At 45.2% G+C, this 21,925-nt stretch overlaps 1 protein-coding gene across 2 annotated transcripts in view; it reads left to right on the forward strand.

Moving 5' to 3' along the window:
* COL5A1 (collagen type V alpha 1 chain) overlaps window positions 1-21,925 on the forward strand; it is a 175,639-nt gene that overhangs the window by 97,004 nt on the left and 56,710 nt on the right. For both annotated transcript variants that reach the window (XM_061604403.1, XM_061604404.1), the window contains exons 19-28: window positions 1,209-1,262; window positions 1,901-1,945; window positions 4,339-4,392; window positions 5,747-5,791; window positions 7,088-7,141; window positions 7,575-7,619; window positions 9,377-9,430; window positions 11,177-11,221; window positions 13,668-13,721; window positions 20,234-20,278. In XM_061604403.1, the coding sequence (XP_061460387.1) occupies window positions 1,209-1,262; window positions 1,901-1,945; window positions 4,339-4,392; window positions 5,747-5,791; window positions 7,088-7,141; window positions 7,575-7,619; window positions 9,377-9,430; window positions 11,177-11,221; window positions 13,668-13,721; window positions 20,234-20,278 (495 nt within the window). The remainder of the gene's footprint in view (window positions 1-1,208; window positions 1,263-1,900; window positions 1,946-4,338; window positions 4,393-5,746; window positions 5,792-7,087; window positions 7,142-7,574; window positions 7,620-9,376; window positions 9,431-11,176; window positions 11,222-13,667; window positions 13,722-20,233; window positions 20,279-21,925) is intronic.

The following is a 21,925-nucleotide window of genomic DNA, read 5'->3' on the forward strand; positions in this document are numbered from 1 at the left end:
TGGACAGAATGATGGTGTCTGATTAGCTTGGCTGCTCTTTATTGCCTCCAGTTGTGTTGGGGAGAAAATTCAGTTTGGTTCATGAACTTACCTAACAATGGATTTTAAACTGTTGCAACCCACCCTGGGACCTCCGGGTGAAGGTAAATAATAATAATAATAATAATAATAATAATAATAATAAATCTGCTGTTCCTGAAATGGTACATAAACCAAAACACAGCTACCCTTCACAATTTGTACCTCTCCAAATTTTGCAATGCACTTCTCCCACAAAAAACATGCATGCAAAATTGAATGTGTACATCAAAATACATACGTTAATGAAAACAATAAACAGAAATGCAATATTTTAGGGGAAACTGCTTGCCAAAAAGGGTCTATTAAGAGAAAAGCACACTAAAATGTTGACGAATCTTCATGAGGACTTTAAAATAATAATGTAACAAAGTGATTCAGCCAAGTATAGCTAAACAAGGAAGAGAAGGTTCCAAACTGACAAGTCTGACTTGGCTTAGAAGATCCAAGTTGCCTCCACCGTGCAAGATGGCAGACATGGAGGAAACGGCCTAAGAGTCCTTTCAGCCTCTCAAGCTGGGCCTCTTTTTGGAGGGTGGGTGGAAATATAAATTTAAAATCAAAAGACTTTTGGGAGAGCAGGAGAACAGGTGGACCTCTTATTGTTGTAACTCGTAAGAGTCTCTTTTAACTTCCATATTTAATATTAATGCATTTATATTTTGGTTGACGTGATGCAAAAGAATTGTGATTGATTTATTTTTTTTGGCGGTAACTTTCTCCAGTTTGTAAGGATTTATCTTAACCTCGGGTTGTAGTCAGTGTTAGTCCTGTTCAGAGTAGACCCACTGAAATAATGTAACCAAGTCAGTGCTGCCCATAAATTTCAATGGGTCTGACTTTGAGTAGGACTAGCATTGGATACTTGTACTTTTGGGTGGTATTCAGTGCTAGCCCTACTCTGAGTAGACCCAGTGACGTGAATAGACATAAATGAACTTTGGTTCATTAATTTCAGTGGGTCTACTCTGAGTAGGACTGAGTTGGCTGCAACCCATATGCCCTTATTGGAAAGCTATATAGTATGACAATATCGGAATAAAATTATTTGGATTTTCTTAAAAAATAGAGGATACAAATCTGGGGGGACGGGGGACAGTGAGGCTGATTCTGTCCTTTGTTTTTCTTAGGGTGACCCCGGCCCTTCCGGTCCTCCAGGAGGCCCAGGGGAGGATGGCGAGAGGGTGAGTTCATTCCCCATTTCCTGTCACTCTCAGGAACGTGGGGCAGATTCACATGGGCTTGCTCTTCTCTCACCGGCCGCAGCACGTGGCAGCCTGCATGTGTGAATGCAGCCCTTGCAGATCAATCACTGCTGTGGCGAGTGCATTTACTGTTAGGTACCCTTGTGGGGGGTGGGGCAGGGCGGGCATTTCTTCCACTGCATTCAGAGTCCCACGTAGGCCTGTGGGTGTGATGGGTGAAAGAGTGGAAGACCCCATGCTTAATTCTCCTGCTGTGTTTCTTCATTCGGCCTCTTCACTGGTTATTCCTTGATCCGTTACTGACTGACTTTCCTATATCAAAATGATCCTCTCCTTTGCACCTCCCCCCCCTCGCATTGAAGCAAATCCCTCTTTATGGATGCTGACACAAATTATGACAGTATCGCTTTCAGCTTTTCTGATCGACTCACTCCTATACGCACAGTATGATGCCCCCGGCTGATGAGGGCTTCTCTCTGCACAGCCTGTCTGTTGTGACTCTCGCGGAGTCGCTGTTCCTGTGCACTTATTGACAAAAAGTAAAACGCTTGTGACAGGGCTGACATAACACCAGCTTTAAATTAATTTCTTGTTGCCATTTCTTTGCTTTCTGACAGGGCGACGACGGGGAAGTTGGATCTAGAGGCCTCCCTGGTGAACCTGTAAGTCACTTGCCGCAGTAAAATTAAAATAGAATACAGAGTCTTATGCCTTGGCTACGCTTTAGAGGTGTGCACCTAAGACTCTGTTTTAAGACAGCATATGTGTGAACTGGACAACCCTGTTTATTATACACGTACAGTCCTAAAACCACCAGCGTACATGTTTGTGTAGGTTTGGCCAAGTGCACCCACTGGGACCACTCAGGCCACCTTTTACAGCTTGGTTAAGTGCAGATTGTGAAGTAGAACAGTGTTCCAATCGACATGCTAGTCCAGGAGGTGAGGATCAGGTGGCTTTGCTTCAGAATTCATGTAGGATGAATACCTTGGGCATTCCTAATTAAACGCCCATTTTGCAGATCAAAGAACTGAGGCTGAAGGAGGGAATGGGCTCCTCTTTGGTGAGTTCTTGGCATAGAGGATGCCTAGTATTGATCACTTCTGGTTCATATCTTCCATACAAGCCAGTTGGACTAGGACCTGGCAGATCCAGATTCAAACACCAATTCAACCAGTAAGCTCACTGGGTGACCTTGGGCCAGTCACTGTCTCTCAGCCTAACCTACCTCACAGGATTGTTGTGAGGATAAGCTTAAGCTATTTGAAAGATAAAATAAATAGATACGTTAAGGTCACTGTCAGTGCATCTGAGTGATACTTCTCTCTCTCTCTCTCACACACACACACACACACGAGTCCCCAGTTTCCTTTCAGCTCTAATAGAAAGCTGTCAGCAGAGTTTTGAAAAGGTTTTTAAAAAATTACTGCTGTTGCAAAAACCTGAGCTTACTGGTATGACAGCCTTTGTCAAAAAAAAAAGATAGGAAGCCTTCATTTGAGGAGCGGGACAAAACTGCATGTGCGTGTTGGGTGGGGGGAAGCAGAGAAGTGAATATTAAAAAGCTCATCATGTCTGAATGAGACTTGAGGTGTCTAGTTAAAATCTGCCGAGGCGTTGTCAACCTTCATATTTCCTCCGTATGCAGCCGTAAGCAATCCCTTCTAGTCTGCTGACCTTTTTAAAAACACTCCAAGCCAGCAGATATGGACGGCAATTAAGAAGGCATTTAGATGATGATAAATAATTGGGGCATTTTTTTCTGGATCATTCATGGATGGCGAAGAAGCAAGAGGGTTGGCCGGGGGGATGGATTTGGGGAGCTCGACCCTCTCAACATAACACACTCATCAGCCTTAGCTGCTGGACTTAAGGATTCCTCCAGTTCAAATGAACAGTTGTGTCTCAGATGCTGGGTGGGTGGCTGGGCTTTTTGGAGCAGTGGACCATCATAGCCTTTGACTGAGGTGTAGCTAAGGAACTCTCTGTGATGGTGTCTTCACAGGCCTTGGATCCCCCTTTAAGCACTGGAGGTATTATGGGTTGTATCCAATGCTAGTCCTAGTCAGAACAGACCCACTGAAATGAATGAGTCCAAGTTAGTCATAACTATTAACTTCAATGGATCTGCTCTGAATAGGGCTCACGCTGAACCCTTGCATTTAATTTTATATAATTTTTTTCTACACAGTTCCGGGGTTGATCATAGCTTGAGTGTTATGCCTGTTCACCTCTCCATAGTTCAGGGTCCAGATAGCTTAAAGGTTGTATCCAATGTTACAATTCAGAGTACACCCATTTGAATTAGCGATAGGGAAGAAATTCAAGAAGAAGTGTGACCTGATTTAAAGCTGAATCTATCAAGTCTGGACTTCCTTCTGCATTTTGCGATGCAGGTCTCCAACCAAACAATGTTTATTAGGCGGAAATGTGCATAAAAGGGAATATATCTTGAGAATAACATACAAAAATGCATTATATTAGGACAGGTTTATTGCAAAAATGTGTACATTAGTCAAAAGTGCATACAAAAATGTTTTATCAGAAGAAGTATGCACTAAAATGCTGAAGATTTTTCATGAGAATTTTTTAATTTTTAAAAAATTGCACGTTGCTGCAGAAATGTGCAGAACTGAATTTAAGAATGGAAAAATGAGAAGCCGAGAGAGTCCGAACTGGCAGGGCTTTCCATCGCTTACTGGATTTAATGGATATGACTACATTGGGTCCATTCATTTCAGTGGGTCTACTCTGAATAAACTCCAAAACACGAAATCGGGGTGAGCAACTTCGTCCCTTCCAGCTGGCCAGCAGTGTGAAACTTTGAGATTGGCCTGTCCAGAGATAAGAACCTCCTTCCCTCCCCCTCTAGTTCTTTTTGGTATTTCTGCATACCTCGGGGCCACTCACCGAATCTCCGTCCAGTGCGGGGATGACACGGTTTTGTCTCCACAAGCGATAGCACTCAGAGAATTAAACTGGCATTGCAATACAGGATGTGATCTTCAGCTCAGCCTAGCGGGCATATTCAGACTCTGTTTCCTTCCTCTAATAGGGCCCCCGTGGCTTGCTGGGACCCAAGGGACCCCCAGGACCCTCGGGGCCTCCGGTGAGTAGCATGCTGCTTTTCAAAATTACATCAATACGTCTCTCGCTGCCATTTAGTTATTTCCCGCTCCCCAGGACTTTGGAGCACCCCTCACGTTGCAAAAGAGTAATTTTAGCTGAGATAAGGCTCAGCAAAAATGCACCCCCACATTTTGCTGTCCCATCACACAAACGGTGAACTGGGGGAGGCATTTAAATGATTGGAGGAGGGTAAAAGGGGGAGTTTCCTTGCAGCGGCTGTGTGATGATGTCGTATTTGTCCCAGGGGGGTCTTGTGGGAAATACAAATGGGAGTCCAGTGGTTGGAGCCCCTGCTTTGCATGCAGAAGGTCCCAGGTTCGGGCCCCAGTGGCATCTCCAGGTAAGGCTGAGAGAGATTTCTGCCTGAAAACATGGCGAGCCGCTGCTGCCAGTCAGTGTAGACAATACTGAGCTAGATGGACCAACAATAGGTGGCTCAAAGGCAGCTTTTGTCAGTCTTTACAAAGGAAGCTACCAGCTGCCCAGTCACAGTTGCAAAGCTGGTGGCAGTGAGAAAAGGTAAAATTCGGGGGCAATTTTGGGGTAACTTCCACACACACCCCACTCCCCCTAGTTTCAAGTGGAAAGTTCTTCCAAGAGAACTTTTGGACATTGCGCGGTTGCAGTGCAAAGATGTGAGATTTTTTTTAAAAAATCCCTTCTCTATGAATTATCTTCCTTTATGTAGCACCACAAGCCCACGGAAACTACGCAGGCCTGGCCCTCAGGGCTCCGGTCTAATCAGAGCGCCCTCAGCCAAAAGGCCCCTGCCACCGGAGGCCAGGGCTCCTCAACAGCAGAGACACTCTGCTTCCCAGGGTTAACCTGATGGGAAGGAGACAAGCCTGGAGCAGCAGCTCCTGCAGACAGATGGCTTCCAACCGTCCTGCATCTGCCCTCAGCCAGCCCCCACCTACCTGGCTTTTTATTTACTTCCAGTCCACGGGGTGGCCCTGGCTGTCCACTCCTTCCTCCTTAGTTTCCGGGTTGCCCTTGTAGATCTCAGCAGGGAGGAGGAAGCGGATGGGGGCAAAACTAGGATGAGTTGACTCCACCTGCCATTGGCTCTCTGGCTCCCTCCACTGTTGGCCTCCCTGCCTTTCCCCCCACCAGTCCCACACAGCACCGGGTGTTGCTGTTCCAACCTCTTCTGCAGGTAGGGCTGATTATCGCACAATTAGCAGCTCCTTTGCATCATGCAATTTGGGAATTGCACAGTTAGCTGGTTCGGAGGCTGGATTGGGACTGGAAATGTTGGCACTCTGCTTTTTTCAGAATATGCTGATAATGTCTCACTCTGTGTTAATACCTGTATATATTAACTTTCCACCCAGGGCATAGGCGGCATGGATGGGCAGACCGGTCCCAAAGGGAATGTGGTAGGTTTTTTTCTCTGTCTAACCATCCGGGGGGTAATGTATATGTCTGTTTGTGTTCTGTAAATTACATTTACTAATTGCTTTTCCAAGTTGCCTTCATTTCAAAGCTGGCGAATGTTGCAGGCGCTACTTTCTGAAAGTAACCACAGCTGCTAATTAATTTTTAATTTGAAATTGATTTCCAGTGGTGTTGTACTTTGCTTCCCTTTTTTAGGGAGGAAAAGTCAACAAACACACTGGGGTAATCTACGGTCATTAAAACATCCGTACACCAAGGCCTCTGTGCGTGTGTGTGTGCGTACTTGGGTGTACACACGTACGCACGTATGTGTTATATGTGGCATTTGTGGACATGCTTGCTTGCATGTACAACTTATTGGACTCAAGTGGTAGAACCGAGGGAAGGAAGAGACCCCTTCATCTCGGGCTGCAGGAGAAATTCAGTTCAGTATTTATTTGAATGAAAACCTACCTAATTTACACCTTTCCAAAAGTATACACAAACCAAAACTCAGTTGTCCTTTGAAATTCGCACTTCTTTGAATTTTGCTGTGCAGTTTTCCAATGAAATGATGTGTACAAGCAGGGGTTTAGTCTTCCGAGGTCTCAGGGGGGTCTTAGACACTTTACTTTTTTGGGAGCTTGGTGCTTATGTCTCCAGTGTCCAATGAGCCAATCAGCATGAAAGGAGAGTTTGTTGGCCACTGAGAAGAGTCTTCTAACTTGTTTCCTTGTCCTTTCCTGCTGATTGGACCCAATCAGAGTGAAAGGAGGTGAATCAGCCTCTGAGAAGACTCCTTTTAATAGCTAACACTCCCCATTCATGCTGATTGGCTCCTAAGGATGCCTGTTGTGGTGGGAGAAGGCATTCACAATGTTGACTCCATGTCAGTAGGGCAGTGGAAACCACTCCGAGTTTTAGCTAAGGTGCTTCATCCACCACTGTTGTAAAAATAGATTGGAATGTGTGTGAACATCTTCAAATGAGCATGTCTACACACACACACACACACACACACACACACACAGACCCCTCACATTCAGGAGTCACATTTTTAATTCAGGTCTCTCTAAATATAATTGCTCTTAGCAACTATTAGTAGAAGTAGTACTCACCATTTTTTTCCTGCTAGTTACACTTTACTTTGATGATACTATATGAATAACTATTATAACAACTGCAAGAATCATGGGCAAGGTTCTGCCTCTGTTGTCACTGCTGTTGTTTTATTGGACATCAATGAAATATGCTGTGTTTTTCAGCCATGTGGTTTTACATTGTCTCTTCTTTTCAAGGGTCCTCAAGGTGAGCCCGGACCCCCAGGTCAACAGGGAAATCCAGGTGCCCAGGTGAGATGGCGCTTTGTGAGCTAGGCGAAAATGAAGCCACTTTGTCCATTTAATGGTGGATCAGTCATCTTGCTGCAGGATTGGAAAATAGAGATGTTTCATGTGGCTTAATTAATTATTACATGGGGAACTGTTACATCAGAGAAGGGCAGAAAGTTCCCACTCCACTCCCTGGTAGAGCTGAGTACAGTGTCCCGCCTGAAACCCTGGAAAGCTCAGTTCAGTGATAAGATGCGGTGCCCAGTCCGGATTGGGTGGAATTCCTACACATCCCTAGGTCATTATTTTCAATGGGTTTACACTGAGTAGGGCTAGCACTGGATACAACCCATTACACTCACACTTCTGGGTTCTGTGGCAGATAAAAATTCATGTACTTGTTTCTTAACACATCTCTTTTTTCCTCCCCCATCACTTCTCCCCCTTCTTCTAGGGTCTTCCCGGTCCTCAAGGTGCAATCGGTCCACCCGGAAACAAAGTATGTTAATTAAAAGTAGCTGTGAGTTACAATAACTGTTGCTGTTCAGAATGTATCTTTTAGATATCGTTTACTTCCATCTGCAACATCTGCTTGTTCGATACGGCTGGGGGAATGTAATATACTGCTCCAGACTTGATGGAAAGAACCCAAAAACAGCTTGCATGTGTTTCAAATGTCTAATGCTTGCATTATGGCTTAGCCAGAGAGAGAGAGCATTTGAAAACAGTCAGAAAGTAGTCTCTGGTGAGAGGTTGCTTCTGTCGGATAAATATACACAGAGACACTTTGGAGTCATCATCATCATGAACACATGTTCATGGTGGATGCTGCAGCACTTATGAATAAGCCATTGCAGATCATCAATGGCCACGGGCAAAAATTTCTCTCTGAGGACACGGCTTCTCCCAAAGAATCCTGGGAACTGTAGTTTACCCCTGGTAGATCTACAATTCCCAGCACCCTAAGCAAATTACAGTTCCCAGAATTCTATGGGGAAAGCCATGTGATTTTAAAAGTTTGATATGGGTGTGACCAGAATCACACAATTTTTCAGTGGAACTACTTCACACATGTGTCTACAAGGCATCAGGAGGTGAATAGTTAGGTGGTGTATCTTCATGTGTGAGCAGAGTCTCAGAGCACCAGGGTTGAGGAAATTCCTCTCTGGTTGCCTGCCAGTTAGATGGCATTTCCCTCACCAGATAGTCTTTATACAAGTGGTTTTCAGACTGTGCTCTGGGAAGCCCAGGGGTTCCTTCCGAAGAGTTCCATGTTGAGAAATCCAATCGATGGCAGACAAGAAACCAGTCAGGGTAAACAATACTGAGCACGCTGAACCAGCAGTCTGATTTGTATAAGACAGCTTCCTGTTTAATTCAGCCCTTTATTCAGAATGAAGAGGATGAGAATCTTACTTTATTTTTAGGCTGCAGCTGAGTGACAGAGCATCTGCTTTGCATTCAGGAAGGTCCCAGGTTCAGCCTCTGATGGCATCTCCGGGTAGGGCTGGGAAAGACTGTTTTCTGTTTGAAACCTTGGAGAGCTGCTGCGAGGCAGTGCAGCCAATACTGAGGTAGAGGAACCTAAGATCCAGCTTTGTGCAAGACAGATTCCTGTGTCAGTCATCAGTCATCTTCTGAAAACTGCAACTCGGAGGGATGCATTGGATTGTTCTAGGGCACTCTCTCTGTTCACATAAGGCAACATGGAGACCTCGATGATTTAGCCAACAATACACTATGCAAAATGTATGTGCATATCTTAGAATGTATCCCATAATCCTTTGCAATGTTCCAAGTGTTTTTTGACAGGTGCACAGGCCTTCTTGGAGGAAAGGATTGACAGCTTAACATCCCAAATCCTTAAGCATTTAGTAAACAATTGTGTAGCAAATGAATTAAACAATCTCCACAAAGCTGGGGTTTTTTTTGAGGGGGGAGGCTCCAAAGTACCACCTGGGAGCATCAGACTCATGTGAACCACTTGTGATTAACCCCAAGTTCATGGGCACAGAGGGTTGCATCCAACTAAAGTCTCCTCAGAGTAGACTCATTGAACTGAGTGGACTTAAGTTAATTAAGTCCAGTGGGCCTACTTTGAGGAGGGACAGCATTGGATGCAACCCCAATTAAATACCACTTGAGGGACCTTTGATGCAAGAAAATGATTAACAAGGCTGGTTGGGCTGCTGGTGCTTCCCTGGTGGGCCTTAGTTGCCGAAGGGATTCAGTTTCTCACTCCTTTTTCTCCCGTAGGGTCCTCTGGGGAAACCTGGGCTTCCTGGTATGCCTGGAGCAGACGGCCCCCCGGTAAGCTTTGGGGACAATCTTCTGGGGGCTGCATGCCAGTGGTGGGCTGGGCCAGAGGCAAAGTGGGTGGAGTAACAGATGTGACCCTTCATCCTTCTGGCCAGTAGGCTACATTCCAGCCAGACAAAACCCAGCAGGTGTCTCTGTTTACAGTCTCTCCATTCAGGCAAACAAGAAACCCCTTGAGGAGGGTGTTGTGTGTAGGGCCCGGAAGGAGGGGGTGTGGCTGGAGAGAGTCCCGAGGGCCGAATGGAGAGGCCCAGAGAGCCACATTCATGCCTTGGGTCTGCGGAGCCTCGCCTCTGTTGTAGAGGGCCACATTCCTCTCTGGGCAACCTTCCGAGGGCCAGGGGAATGGGGCCAGAGGAAAAATTGGGTGGAGAAACACACCTGGATGTTACCTTTGGTACAGGAGGCCAGTCTCTTGATGCGCCCCCACACTCCTCTCCATCCTCCAATCTGGAGGAGCAAGAGGAATTGTCATAATTCAAGGGCACATTGCAGCCAAGCAAAAGCATTTGGGAGGTGAAGCAGGGCCAGTGAGGGTTGTGGCCTCCATGGATTTGCTTTATCCTCCATGAATTTGCCTGATCCTCTTTGAAAACCACCCAAGTTGCCTTGGTTTACTGGCTGTTGGCCCACTTGTGATATATTTAAGACCGGAATGGACTTTGTGTTGACCGTATTAGAAGCCATAAATGGGGCACATCAGAAGAGCCTAGCTGTCTACGGCAAAGCCATTAAAGGCTCTAAAGGTCCCAACCAGCAACATGGCTAGCTCCCCAAAAAGGATGGTCTGTGAGGATCAGGCCCTCTGAGGAGGCCACATTATTTTCTACATCTGTAGAAATTCTTCTGTTGTATTGCTTTTGAAAGCTATTTATTCATTACTAAATTTCTGCCCCAGCCTTCCAGAAATCCAGAAGTCCAGAAATTTTGCAGAAGTGGCTTTATTTAGTTATCTCTTTATTTTAGAACTGGTACTTTTTGAATTTTGTTTCACGCTGATCTCCTTGTACCCTGCTTTGACGGCTTCAGGCTGTGCAGTGGTTTATAAATTTGTAAAACAACAATTGTTTATTTGTTTTACAGCATTTATAAACCACTTAATATTTTACAAATCTCTAAGAGGTGTATGACATAAAAATGGTGAACCATTTCTGGAAAACAAAAATGCAGCATAAAACCAGTAAAATAGCAGCATGGAAAACATTATAAAAACAAATCAAAACAGGAATTCAGGAGATTCATGCAATTTGATGGGTCAGGGCAAAAAGATCAATCTTTATAAGACATTTGAAGCAACTGATGGCTGCTGCTTCATGTATGGCAGAGGGCAGGGCATCTCGTGGCACAGGGACAACAGCAGAAAATGCCCAGTTTTGTGTCACCGCCCTATGATATTCTGTAGGGTACGGCACCACAAGTAGAATTTCCCCTGAGGATCAAGCTTGGGGAGCCTTTGGCCCTCCAGATGTTGCTGAACAACAACTCCCATGATGCCAGGCTTGCTTAAGCTCATGGGAGTTGTAGTTCAGCAACATCTGGAGGTCCAAAGAGATCTTACAGGCATATACTGTGTCAGGAGGTCTTTCAGGTAATACATCAGCTGAAAACTCCAACCAGTCAAGGGCAGTGCAAGGCAATGGACCACTTCTGAGGTTGGAAGGGCCACCAGTCTTTTCAAACTCGCAGAGAAAATGCTAACTGATGGATTTGCTTCTTTTCCTCTGTCCTTAATGACAGGGCCACCCTGGCAAAGAAGGTCCTTCTGGTGAGAAGGGAACTCAGGTATGTATCATCACCCAGATGGACACTCTTCAGCATGTCTGAATTGCACTGCCCTACTTAGAAGTGGGGGTGAGGGGGAGTTGAAGGGCTGAGGTGCACGAAACAGTGAGATCAATGTCTGAATCCTCCACCTGGGAAGAAATGGGGGGCACATATCTCAGTGGGTACAGGACACAGTGTGCATGTAGAAGGTCCCAGTTCCAATCCCTGACATCTGCAGCAAAAAGGATCCTAGACCGGAAAAATTTGAGCACCTTCTTTATGTTTTTAGAGGGCCCCTGAGAAAGACCCACTCCATATCTTCTGTCCCTTAGCGAGTCTAATTCCTCAGTGCAGCAGATCCAATGGGCTCTTCTCAGCAGGCCCCCTGCTAGGCTGTGGGCTCTCAGCAGATATCCGACCATGCCGATCTTTGGTGCCCGCCCTGAAATTGAGAGTCTCTTCCAGGAAGGGTGAACAGCATTGGGCTAGATCAGGGGTTGGGAGCATCTGTGCCCCTCCAGATGTTGCTGGACTCCAACTCCCATCATCCATGACCGTTGTCCATGCCAGCTGGGGCTGACGAGAGCTGGAGCCCAACAACATCTGGAGGGCTACCGGTTCCCTGGATGGAGGGGCGAGATCATAATGAGCCCCACCAGACCGAAAGAACCCAGAGGAGAGGAGGAAAGCGAGCCTGCTCCCCCTTCATCCTAAGGCTACGGTGAGAGCCCCCCTAGCCTTTAAGCAATGGAAGGGCCTCTCCAAAGCCTCTGCTCAGGCCGTGGACGCACTCGCGCCCATCTGCCGGCTGCACTCCCTGAGTTTCCTCCCTCCTTCCAGTATCAGGGTCCGCCATCATTTAGAAAGCTTTGCTCGGGGACGGCAGGCTTAAATTATTCTGCTGGGCAGCTTCTGCGCCCCCTTCATTTATTTCCAAAGAAGGCTTTCATTAGGGTGTGTTCGCTGAGCTGATTGAAGTTCAGAGCAGCCTTGCCTTGGGACAGAGAAAGTCATGAGGAAATTGCAGCTGCAGCCTTGCCTGGGGCCGCCTTGTCCCCGTCTTGGCTTTGCACAAGGACAGGAATTTGCAAGCGTCCGCGCCCACAGAATTCTAAAGCAGGCTCATCCATCACGAAAGCCATTTAGCAAATGGCAGGGAGTCCGCAGGTGGCTCTGGAATGGGAGGGCCGGATCCCTCGGCTGCCGCGTTCCCTGCGCATTATGGCACAAGCCACCATGACCTCAGAGCAACAGCGGCCCTCCTCGATTTGTTCTTGTTGGCTCAACGATGGGAATGGAGAGGCACCTGTGGATTGCGACATGGCGGGCTTGTCAGGGTCGGAGAGGAGAGAGAAGCCAGGAAAGGAGAGATTTGAGCCCAAGTTGATGAGATGCTAAATAACGTGCATGCAATTTTTTTAAAAAATTACAAGTTTGGGATGTGAGGGACAAGGGGGAAGAGTTGAAGAAGTTCACACATACGCACATGCACAGCTGCTCTTCCTTGTTTAAAACTCCTCCATTTAGAAGCATACAAGAATACTTTAAAAACAATTTGTATCCAACTTTGGCCTCATTTGCACTACACATTGAAAGCTGCATCATACCGCTTTAAACAGCCATGGCTTCTTCCTCCAAAGGATCCTGGGAACTGTGATTTGTTCAGGGTGTTGAGAGTTGTTAGGTGGCCCCTATTCCCCTCCCAGAGCTACAATTCCCAAAGTGGTTTAATAATCAATCTCTTTTCCAAGAGAACTCTGGGAACTGTAACTCTGGGAAGAGAATGGGGGGGGGATGTCTCCTAACTACTCTTAGTGCCCTTTACAAACTATAGTTCCCAGGATGCTTTGGGGGAATCCATGACTGTTTAAAATGGTATAAGAGTGTTTGAAAGATGTAGTGCAGATGGGGCCACTATTCTACTCAGAGTAGACCCATTGAAATGAATGGATCTAAGTTAGTCCTACCCATTATTTTTGATGGGGCTACTCTGAGTAGGACTAGCATTTGAGACAACCCACAGGTCCAAATACAGCTATCTAGCAGTCCCTGTGCAAGAATGCCCAGCATGCCTCCCCTTCAAAGAATTCTGTCTCCAGCCTTACTGAGGTCAGTGGGAACATCTGTTATTGGGGGGGGCATCATTAATTTATGAATTGTGCTTTTTAAAACCACAATACAGATGGTACAACAAACTGCTGCTGAAATTCAGTATGAAATGTGAATTGCAAACAGGCAGCTATGTTGTGAGCAAAATTCCCAGTGTGGGGCCATAGCTCAGTGGCAGAGTACCTGCTTTGCATGCAGAAGGTCCCAAGTTTACTTCCTGGCATGTCCAGGTAGGGCTGGAAATGTCTTTATTCTGAGATCCTGAAGGGCTGCAAGGATATGTTTTCTCTGGGCTGGGCAGGAGGAAATCACCACTGCTAAACAAAACAAAATCTCTTTCTAATTTTAATCACAGGGTCCAGCTGGCCCTCAGGGCCCAATTGGATATCCTGGCCCTCGTGGTGTAAAGGTAAGTGAGAACCTTCCCCATCTGACAGAGAGATGCGGAGGGTTGGGCGAGTGCTGAAATAAATCCTTTTGACCTGGGTGCAGCTATGAGAGTTTACCCGTTCCCCCTCCCATCGCTGCCACCTTGAGAATTGGCCCTGAGAAGCCAGAGTTAAGCAGGAGTAATTGGAGATGCCATTGCTTACATTGTTACATGCTTCGCTTACATTGTTAAGTGCTGGAAGCCTTGTTACGGAGACCTGGTTTGTACATGAAAGAGCCTTGCTGGATTGGACTGATACTCCATCTTGTCCAGCATTCTGGGCATTCAAAAGGGCTCAGATTCGGTCCTTGGTGTCACCAGGTAGGGGTGGGAAAGGATCCTGCCTGAAACCCGGGAGAGCTGTTGCTAGTCAGTGTAGTTCATGCTCCTGAGCTAGATGGGTCAATGGTCTTGATCTGTAGAAAGCAGTTTCCTGTGTTCCCAAAAAGATACTTTTGGGGTATTTATAGGCAGGGCATAAAGACAACACCTTCTTGTGTTGTCTGTTCCTTGTTGTTATGTGCCTTCAAATCGATTACGACTTATGGCCACCCTTTGAATCAGTGACCTCCAAGAGCATCTGTCATGAACCACCCTGTTTAGATCTTGTAAGCTCAAGTCTGTGGCTTCCTTTATGGAATCAACCCATCTCTTGTTTGGACTTCCTCTTTTTCTACTCCCTGCTGTTTTTTCCAGCATTATTGTCTTCTCTAGTGAATCATGTCTTCTCATGATGTGTCCAAAGTATGATAACCTCAGTTTCATCATTTTAGCTTCTAGTGACAGGTCTGGTTTAATCTGATGCCCAATTATTTGTCTTTTTCGCAGTCCATGGTATGCGCAAAACTCTCCTCCAACACCACATTTCAAATGAGTTGATTTTTCTCCTATCCACTTTTTTCACTGTCCAACTTTCACATCCATACATAGAGATCGGGAATACCATGGTCTGAATAATCCTGACTTTGGTGTTCAGTGATACATCTTTGCATTTGAGGACCTTTTCTAGTTCTCTCATGTTCAATGAGCAGATCTGACCTCCACAAATTCCTTAATTGTTTTTATAGCCATCTAAACTAGTTTGGGTTAATGCTTTTAATCCTATTGGATGTATGATGTATTTTGCATATGTCTTGACTTGTTACGTTATGACCTGTGGTTACATTAAACAAAACTTTACTTGACTAGTGACCATCAAGGGAGAAGTTAGTTTGGTTTGCATTTTGATGAAAACGTGTCTAATTTGCACTTCCTGAATCAAAGCTATCCTTTGAAGCTCTCCCAATTTTGCAATGTGGTTCTCCGACAACAACAGCGCATACCAAAAAGAGACCATCTATTATGGAAAAGCATACAGAAAAAAATGATTCTCTTGGTCAATATAATGGCCAAAAATGCATTAGTTTAGGGGGGACATCCTTGCAAAAATGTGTATATTAGGCAAAATTGTGCTCACAAAAGCCTATATTAACTAAGTCATGTGCACACAAAAATGCATGCAAATTTTTGTACAGACTTTTTTAAAAAAAAGTTCACAAACTGATGCAGATATAGACTGAACTTAAGACCGGGAGGGGGGAAAATGAGAATTTGAAAGTGGCCATTTTGTTGGTCCCTTTTCTCAGTCCTAACCTTGTTGCCAGTTAAGTTTACTGGGTCACCCCAAGTTCTGAAAGTACAAGAGATGAAAATGATTTTACTCTCTGTCCACACCAAACTTTTTCTAAAATTGCATCAATTCACCAGGTGAGTGAATTGCTTCCCCCCCCTCACCTAAAACAAAAAAACTGGAAAATTAAATTAGATTTTTTAAAAATGTTTCTTTTCTTTTTATTTTCTCTTAGAGCAACGTTTGATTTTTTGCTGGTCATGCACAATGTTGCATCTCCAGAAAGAAGGAGAGAAAACCTAACATTTCCCTCCCTTGTCCATTATTTATTATTTGGCTGTATGCAAAGCAGCACATGCGGCCAATTGCATAAGAGAGCCGTGTTCCAATGGAGAAGGCGTGCACCTCCTTTGAACCGGAACGGTGCATAATTTGATCCTCCCCGTTTGATCAGAAATTTATTTCCTGCCATCTGTGGCTTGATGCTTCATTTCATTCTTTTCTTGGCAAGAGCTGATGGTGCAAATAAAAAATTATATAACAGGACTCAATAACAGGAAATGTCTTGGGTAAAACGAGACTGCCCTGCAATGGTGGCTCAAGCATTTTGTTGCATCAAGTTCCTCTGACAAGCCACAGTTAGGTTCTAAACCAGATGTCAGGGAACCTTTGACCTTCCAGATGTTGTCAGATGGCAATTCCCATCTGCTGTAGGTGTCAGCATGGCCAATGGTCAGGGATGATGATGGAAGTTGGAAGCTGGAGACCAGGAAAGGTTAACCCACCAGTTGGGTAAATCCATCAAGCCAGGTTCTGAAAGAAGAAGAGGACAGGGGGTGTTCACACATTACATTCAATGAGTGTACAATCTGTGTACACAGATAGCTGAGCTATACACTCATACACATGTGATGTTCAATGAATGTACAGTCTGTGTACCTGCGTATGCGGTATTGAGCTGTACACATCAACAAGGGTGCATGCTCTTGTGTGTGTGTAGAGAAGCTTGTACCTGTGTTTGGTGTAATAACATGTAGACAAGCCTAGAAGGACCCAGTCACTGCCTCTGCCTGAAAATGAGCTGAAAAACGGTATAATGAGCCATGCTGTGCCCTAAAGTGTGATTTAAAATGCACACACACACCCCACGAGAGCAGAAGGGACTCCTGTTCCTAATGCATCTTTTCCACGTAGAAAGGAGACCAAGTCATTTTGAACTCCGGGATCCAGAGGGAATCCTTCCTGCCCCTTCCTCCTCCCACTGTACTCCCCCAAGGAATTTCAGGTACATCCTGTTTGCCGTTGGCTTTGACAATGATCCCTGAACACAGTGGGTTCTGAGGCAGTTCCCTTCCTCACCTTTCTTGGCCCTGCGGCAGTCCGCCAAGAGTTTTGTCAGCTTCCAGATCTAGTAATATTGATTTTGTTACATGCCAGGAAACTCCCCCACTGCCCAACTTCTGAAGCCCCCCTCTGGAGCAGCTGGTGAGAATGTCCAACTTTGTGTTAAAAGGTATAGCAGGTTGCTCATAGCTGGGATTCCAAAACTCCCCCCCCCCAGTCCTTGGATCTCTGCTAAAGGTCATAACAAATAACTTGTGGCTCTCAAGTAGACGTAGGTTGGAGTCATGGTGGGGAAGTGCTGCCAGTTTAGCCACTAATAGGGACGAGGGAGGAATTTGAATCAGCTTGCTTCTAAAGCCAAATCTATCCAAGTTGCACTTTCCAAAACAATGTGAGAACTGAAGCCATCCTTTGAAATGTGCACTTATCGGAATGTTGTGATGCAGTTCGCCAGCCAAACAACGTTTACAATAATGCATATGTTAGGGGAATGTGTGCACAAAAATGGGAAAAAAGTAAAAATAACATACAAAAATGCATTTATATTAGGGGGCATTGCTTGCAAAAGTGTGTGCCTTAGTCAAAACTGCCTACAAAAATGTGTTTATTAGGAGAAATTTGCACTTTTATTAGGAGAAATTTGGCCCACAAGCAGGACCGAGCACAACAGCAACTCCTCCCCACTTGTGATGCCCAGCAACTGGCGTTCGGAGACATATGGCCTCTGGCTGTGAAAGAAGAACATAGCCATGGAAGTAGTTGTTGATAGCCTTATCCACCATGAATGGATCCACCTCAATGGCTCTGGATGGGTTCTGTCTGCCTGGCAAGATTAATAAAGCACTGTTGACACTGAAATGTAGTCTGCAGCCTCAAAACATTTCAGGTCTGTTGACATGGAATCTTCCTGGGCACCCTCCTGGAAAACCTAAGCAAGTTAGATGTTTTCAAGATGTTTTCATTGCTTGTTGCTTTCTGCCCTGAGCTCCTTTGCTATAGATAGCAAGGTCCTCTCCTCTGTGATCCCGTAAGTATAAGTAGTGTCTGATGCAAGACGCCCATGGATTGGAGCCTCTCCTGGTGACTGAAGGTAGCTCAGGTGAGAAAAGTCTACTGGGCATGGTGGCTATGTTCTGCCTCCCCAGTCGGAGGCAATTATGCCTCTAAATACTAGCTGCTGGGAATCAGGTCCTGCTTATGAGCTCACATAGTGAGAAGAAAATGCTGGACTGGATGGGTCTTTGACTTGATCCAGTTGGGTTCTACTTGTGTTCTTAAGGTATTCTCTAAGATGCGTAGGTCTGGGCTGGGATGGGCAATCCAAAAATGGCACCTTGAGTTGGTCCTAGAGGCTTGTTTGTAATAGGGATGGGCAAGAAATTAGATTCAGTTTGCATTTGAAGCTGAATTCATCAAATTCACGCTTTCCGAGAACACTCTGAGAACTGAAACTCAGCCACCCTTTGAAGTTCACACTTACTCGATTTTTGCCAAGTAAACAATGTTTACAAAAATACATATATTGGGGAAAATGTGTATAAAAATGAATATATTTGTGAAAATAACATACAAAATGCTTTATATTAGGAGACGTTTATTGCAAAAATGTGTATATTAGTCAAAAGTGCATACAAAATGTGTTCATTAGGAGAAATTTGTGCAAAAATGCTGAAGAACTTCCATGAGGACTGTTTTATTTAAAAAAATGCAAATTGCTGAAGAAATGTGGAGAACTGAATTTGAGATTGGAAACGTGAAAATGAGAACTGAAACTGACAGATCTTTCCATCCCTGATTGGTAATCATTCCGGTTCCTTCAGTACATGCTACTGTGGTTCCTTTGGCTAGTGCCAGGAAGCCGGCAAGCATCTGAGAGATGCCATTGCTGGGGCTGGGCTGTGGTTGCACTTGGTGGCCAAATGAATGAGGGTTCTCTGATCTCTGCCGTGTTCATTCGTATCTAATGGCAGGCATAACAAGTCTGTGCCACAAGAGGGTGTCCAGTCAATGGAGTCTCCCCAACCCTATGCTGAATGGCCACAAGGGAGAGATGCAGATTTGTGAATGAAGGAGGAGGACTTAACCTACCTAACACAGATCACAGCTTGAACCTCTTTGTCTGATTAATATATCAAAGAAGTAGATTGAATTCAAGATGAGGGAAGAAAAAGATTTATTTATTTATTTATTAAAAAGAGAGCCTGTTTACACTACAGTTACCACTAAGGAGGTTCCCTCTTAACTAAGGAAGCAGCTTCAGATCCTGGTGTCAAATCTTCGTTCAGAGGGAAGCCTGCATGAGTCTGGCAGGAGGAGAGAAGAGTGCAGTCTCATGGCTCCCAGTCTTTCAAGTTATAAATCCCAGGGCTCCCAATTTTCTAGTTATAAATCCCAATGCTCCCAATCTTCTTGTTTTAAATCTCATGGCTCCCAATCTTCTAGTTTTATATCCCAAGTCTCCCAATTTTCTAGTTATTTATCCCAAGGCTCCCAATCGTCTGTTGTGTGTTCTACTTTTAAAACTGACACAATTTGTTTTAAACTGTTGTTGATTTGTTTTTTGTTTTTAGCTTTTGTTTTGTCTTGTTCAGGTGGCATTTTTATCATACTTTGTATCTGGTCAGTTTTGTTTTAAACCGCCGTGTGTACTGTTGTAGAAATGTGAGGGCATACATTAATTAATCATAATATTTGTTTCCTTTTTTAAAGAAACCAAGCCAACATCAAAAACCAATTATGAGAATTGATGCTTCTTGACTCATGCTTTCAGCCGGTTTAATTTAATTCTAGTATGCCAAAAATATTGCACAAGGCTTTTTGGAATTATGTTACTTTGGATACCATTGGGTTGCAGCCCATTAACTTCTACTCAGAGTAGTCCCATTGAGTGTAATATTACACTCCCTTAAAGTGGCTGTCTTTTTCACCTGCCTTGTTGCCTGACTCTGTACGGTGAGAATGTCAAAATCTTCCTCATTGCCACAGGAAGGGATGTAGCTCAATGTTAGAAAAGCTGTTCTGCATGCAGAAGGCTCCACATTCAGTCCCTGACATCTTGAGATAGGGCTGGAAATGTCCCCTGCCTGAACCCTGGAGAGCTGCTGCTAGTCAGTGTGGATGATACTGAGTTAGAAGGACTCATACTGTGACTTTTTATAAGGCAGCTTTCTATGTTCCTATTTATTCAAGCCTTTATTCAGAATGATGAGGACTAGAATCTTTGTTTTTAGGGAAGGGCCATAGCTCAGCAGCAGAGCATCTGCTTCACATGCAGCAGGTCCCAAGCTCAGTTCCCTGAATCTCCAGACTATGCTAGGACAGACCCCAGCCTGAAACCCTGGAGAGCTGCTGCCCGTCAGTGTAGACAGTTCTGAGCTAGAAGGGCCAGGGTCTGGCTCAGTCAAAGGCCGCTCTCTCCGTTCACTAAGAGATGTCAGCCTTCTGTGCCACCAATGAACAAGCCGCTTCCCTCGCCCCATCTGCATCCCATCTGTGCCAAGCTGTCCTGATATATTTTCTTGTTGCTTGTCCCACAAAGGGAGCCGACGGTGTCCGTGGCTTGAAAGGAACAAAAGGAGAGAAGGTGAGTTAGCGCTCCTTGAATAATTGACTGGAGGGTTTCTTTTCTCTGTTGTGGCACATTTTTATGGGTTTTGCAAAGTTTCCTCTTTCTCTACCTGTGCTCTTATCCCTGCTCCTCTTCTCAAAGGTTGTCACCTTTATTTCCCCTGCCCTTTTGCATCTGGGTGACAGGGAAATTCAGCAGGTGGTGCTTTTGTCTTCCTACTCTGTCTCCAAGCCCAGAGAAGGTGCAGGTGTTGATCTGCAACACTGACTTGGAACTTATCATAGGATTCAAACTCATCACAGGACCCACTTTTCAGAGGCTTGCTGTTCCTCTTTACCCCATAATTCCCTCTTTTATTTTTATATATTCAGAAGAGGGCAACAAGGATGATCAGGGGACTGGAAACAAAGCCCTATGAGGAGAGAATGAAAGAACTGGGCATGTTTAGCCTGGAGAAGAGAAGACTGAGGGGAGATAGGATAGCACTCTTCAAGTACTTGAAAGATTGTCACACGGAGGAAGGCCAGGATCTCTTCTCGATCATCCCAGAGTGCAGTACACAGAATAGTGGGCTCAAGTTGCAGGAAGCCAGATTTTGACTGAACATCAGGAAAAACTTCCTCACAGAGCGGTACGACAATGGAACCCATGACCTAGGGAGGTGGTGGGCTCTTCAACACCAGAGGCCTTCAAGAGGCAGCTGGACAGCCACTTGTCGGGGATGCTTTAACTTGGATTCCTACACTGAGCAGGGGATTGGACTTGATGGCCTCATAGGCCCCAACCCTACTATTCTATGATTCTATGACATTTATCTTGACAATCTATAAATACCACTTAATTACAATTGTATCTGAGCAGTGTGCAAGTACTCAACATAGTAAAGATAAAAGTCAGTTAACATCATAAAATCAGAATCAGTTAAAATGCCTACTGGGATTAAAAAAATTCAGTAGGTGCAGGAAAGTTCAACCAGGGAGGGGTTGACCTCAAATGGAAGGGAGTTCCATAATATTGGGACAATACTGGGAGGAAGGATGCCCTCATTACTATGGTAACAGATCTTCTCTTAGCCAAATCCCTGCACATGTTAATGGGGCCACTTGACAAGATGCCATTAGCTTATGAAAGGAACTTGCTTGACCAGCAGAGCTACAACTCCACCTGTACAGATTCCAAATCAGAGGCTGGGAAGGGGTGCCAATGACACCATCCATCTCAACCCCCCCAGTCCTACAAGAATACAATAACGTTGGCCAGAGATTGGCTGCAGTGGCCCACAGGATGCGCCTCTTCCTGACACCCCTCAGATGCCAATTCAGACACCGCTCTTGATGTGCAGGGTTTACATCAGGAGGACCAGGCATAAGATGGTGCCTGGATGACAGGAGCGCCAGCCTCCTTGTTTGCTGCTGGAGTGGATTTAAAGCTGGGACCCTCTTTCCTATGGGTCCAATGCAATCCTCAAGGCCTCTCTGTCCAGCCCTCAGGACTCCCCTCAGGCTATGCTGATTCCCTCTAGAGCAACATGCCCATCTGCAGCTCTGCGCCCTTGTTTGCAGACCAGAATGTTTCCGTGAACTGTGAAATGGTCTCTTCTTTGCCTGAGAAGCATCAGTGGCTGAAAACTCCGATATCAGTGGGGGCAGTGGAATCTGCTCT

This window comes from Rhineura floridana, chromosome 20 (genome assembly GCF_030035675.1).
Source record: "Rhineura floridana isolate rRhiFlo1 chromosome 20, rRhiFlo1.hap2, whole genome shotgun sequence".
In the NCBI taxonomy this organism is placed as follows: domain Eukaryota; kingdom Metazoa; phylum Chordata; class Lepidosauria; order Squamata; family Rhineuridae; genus Rhineura; species Rhineura floridana.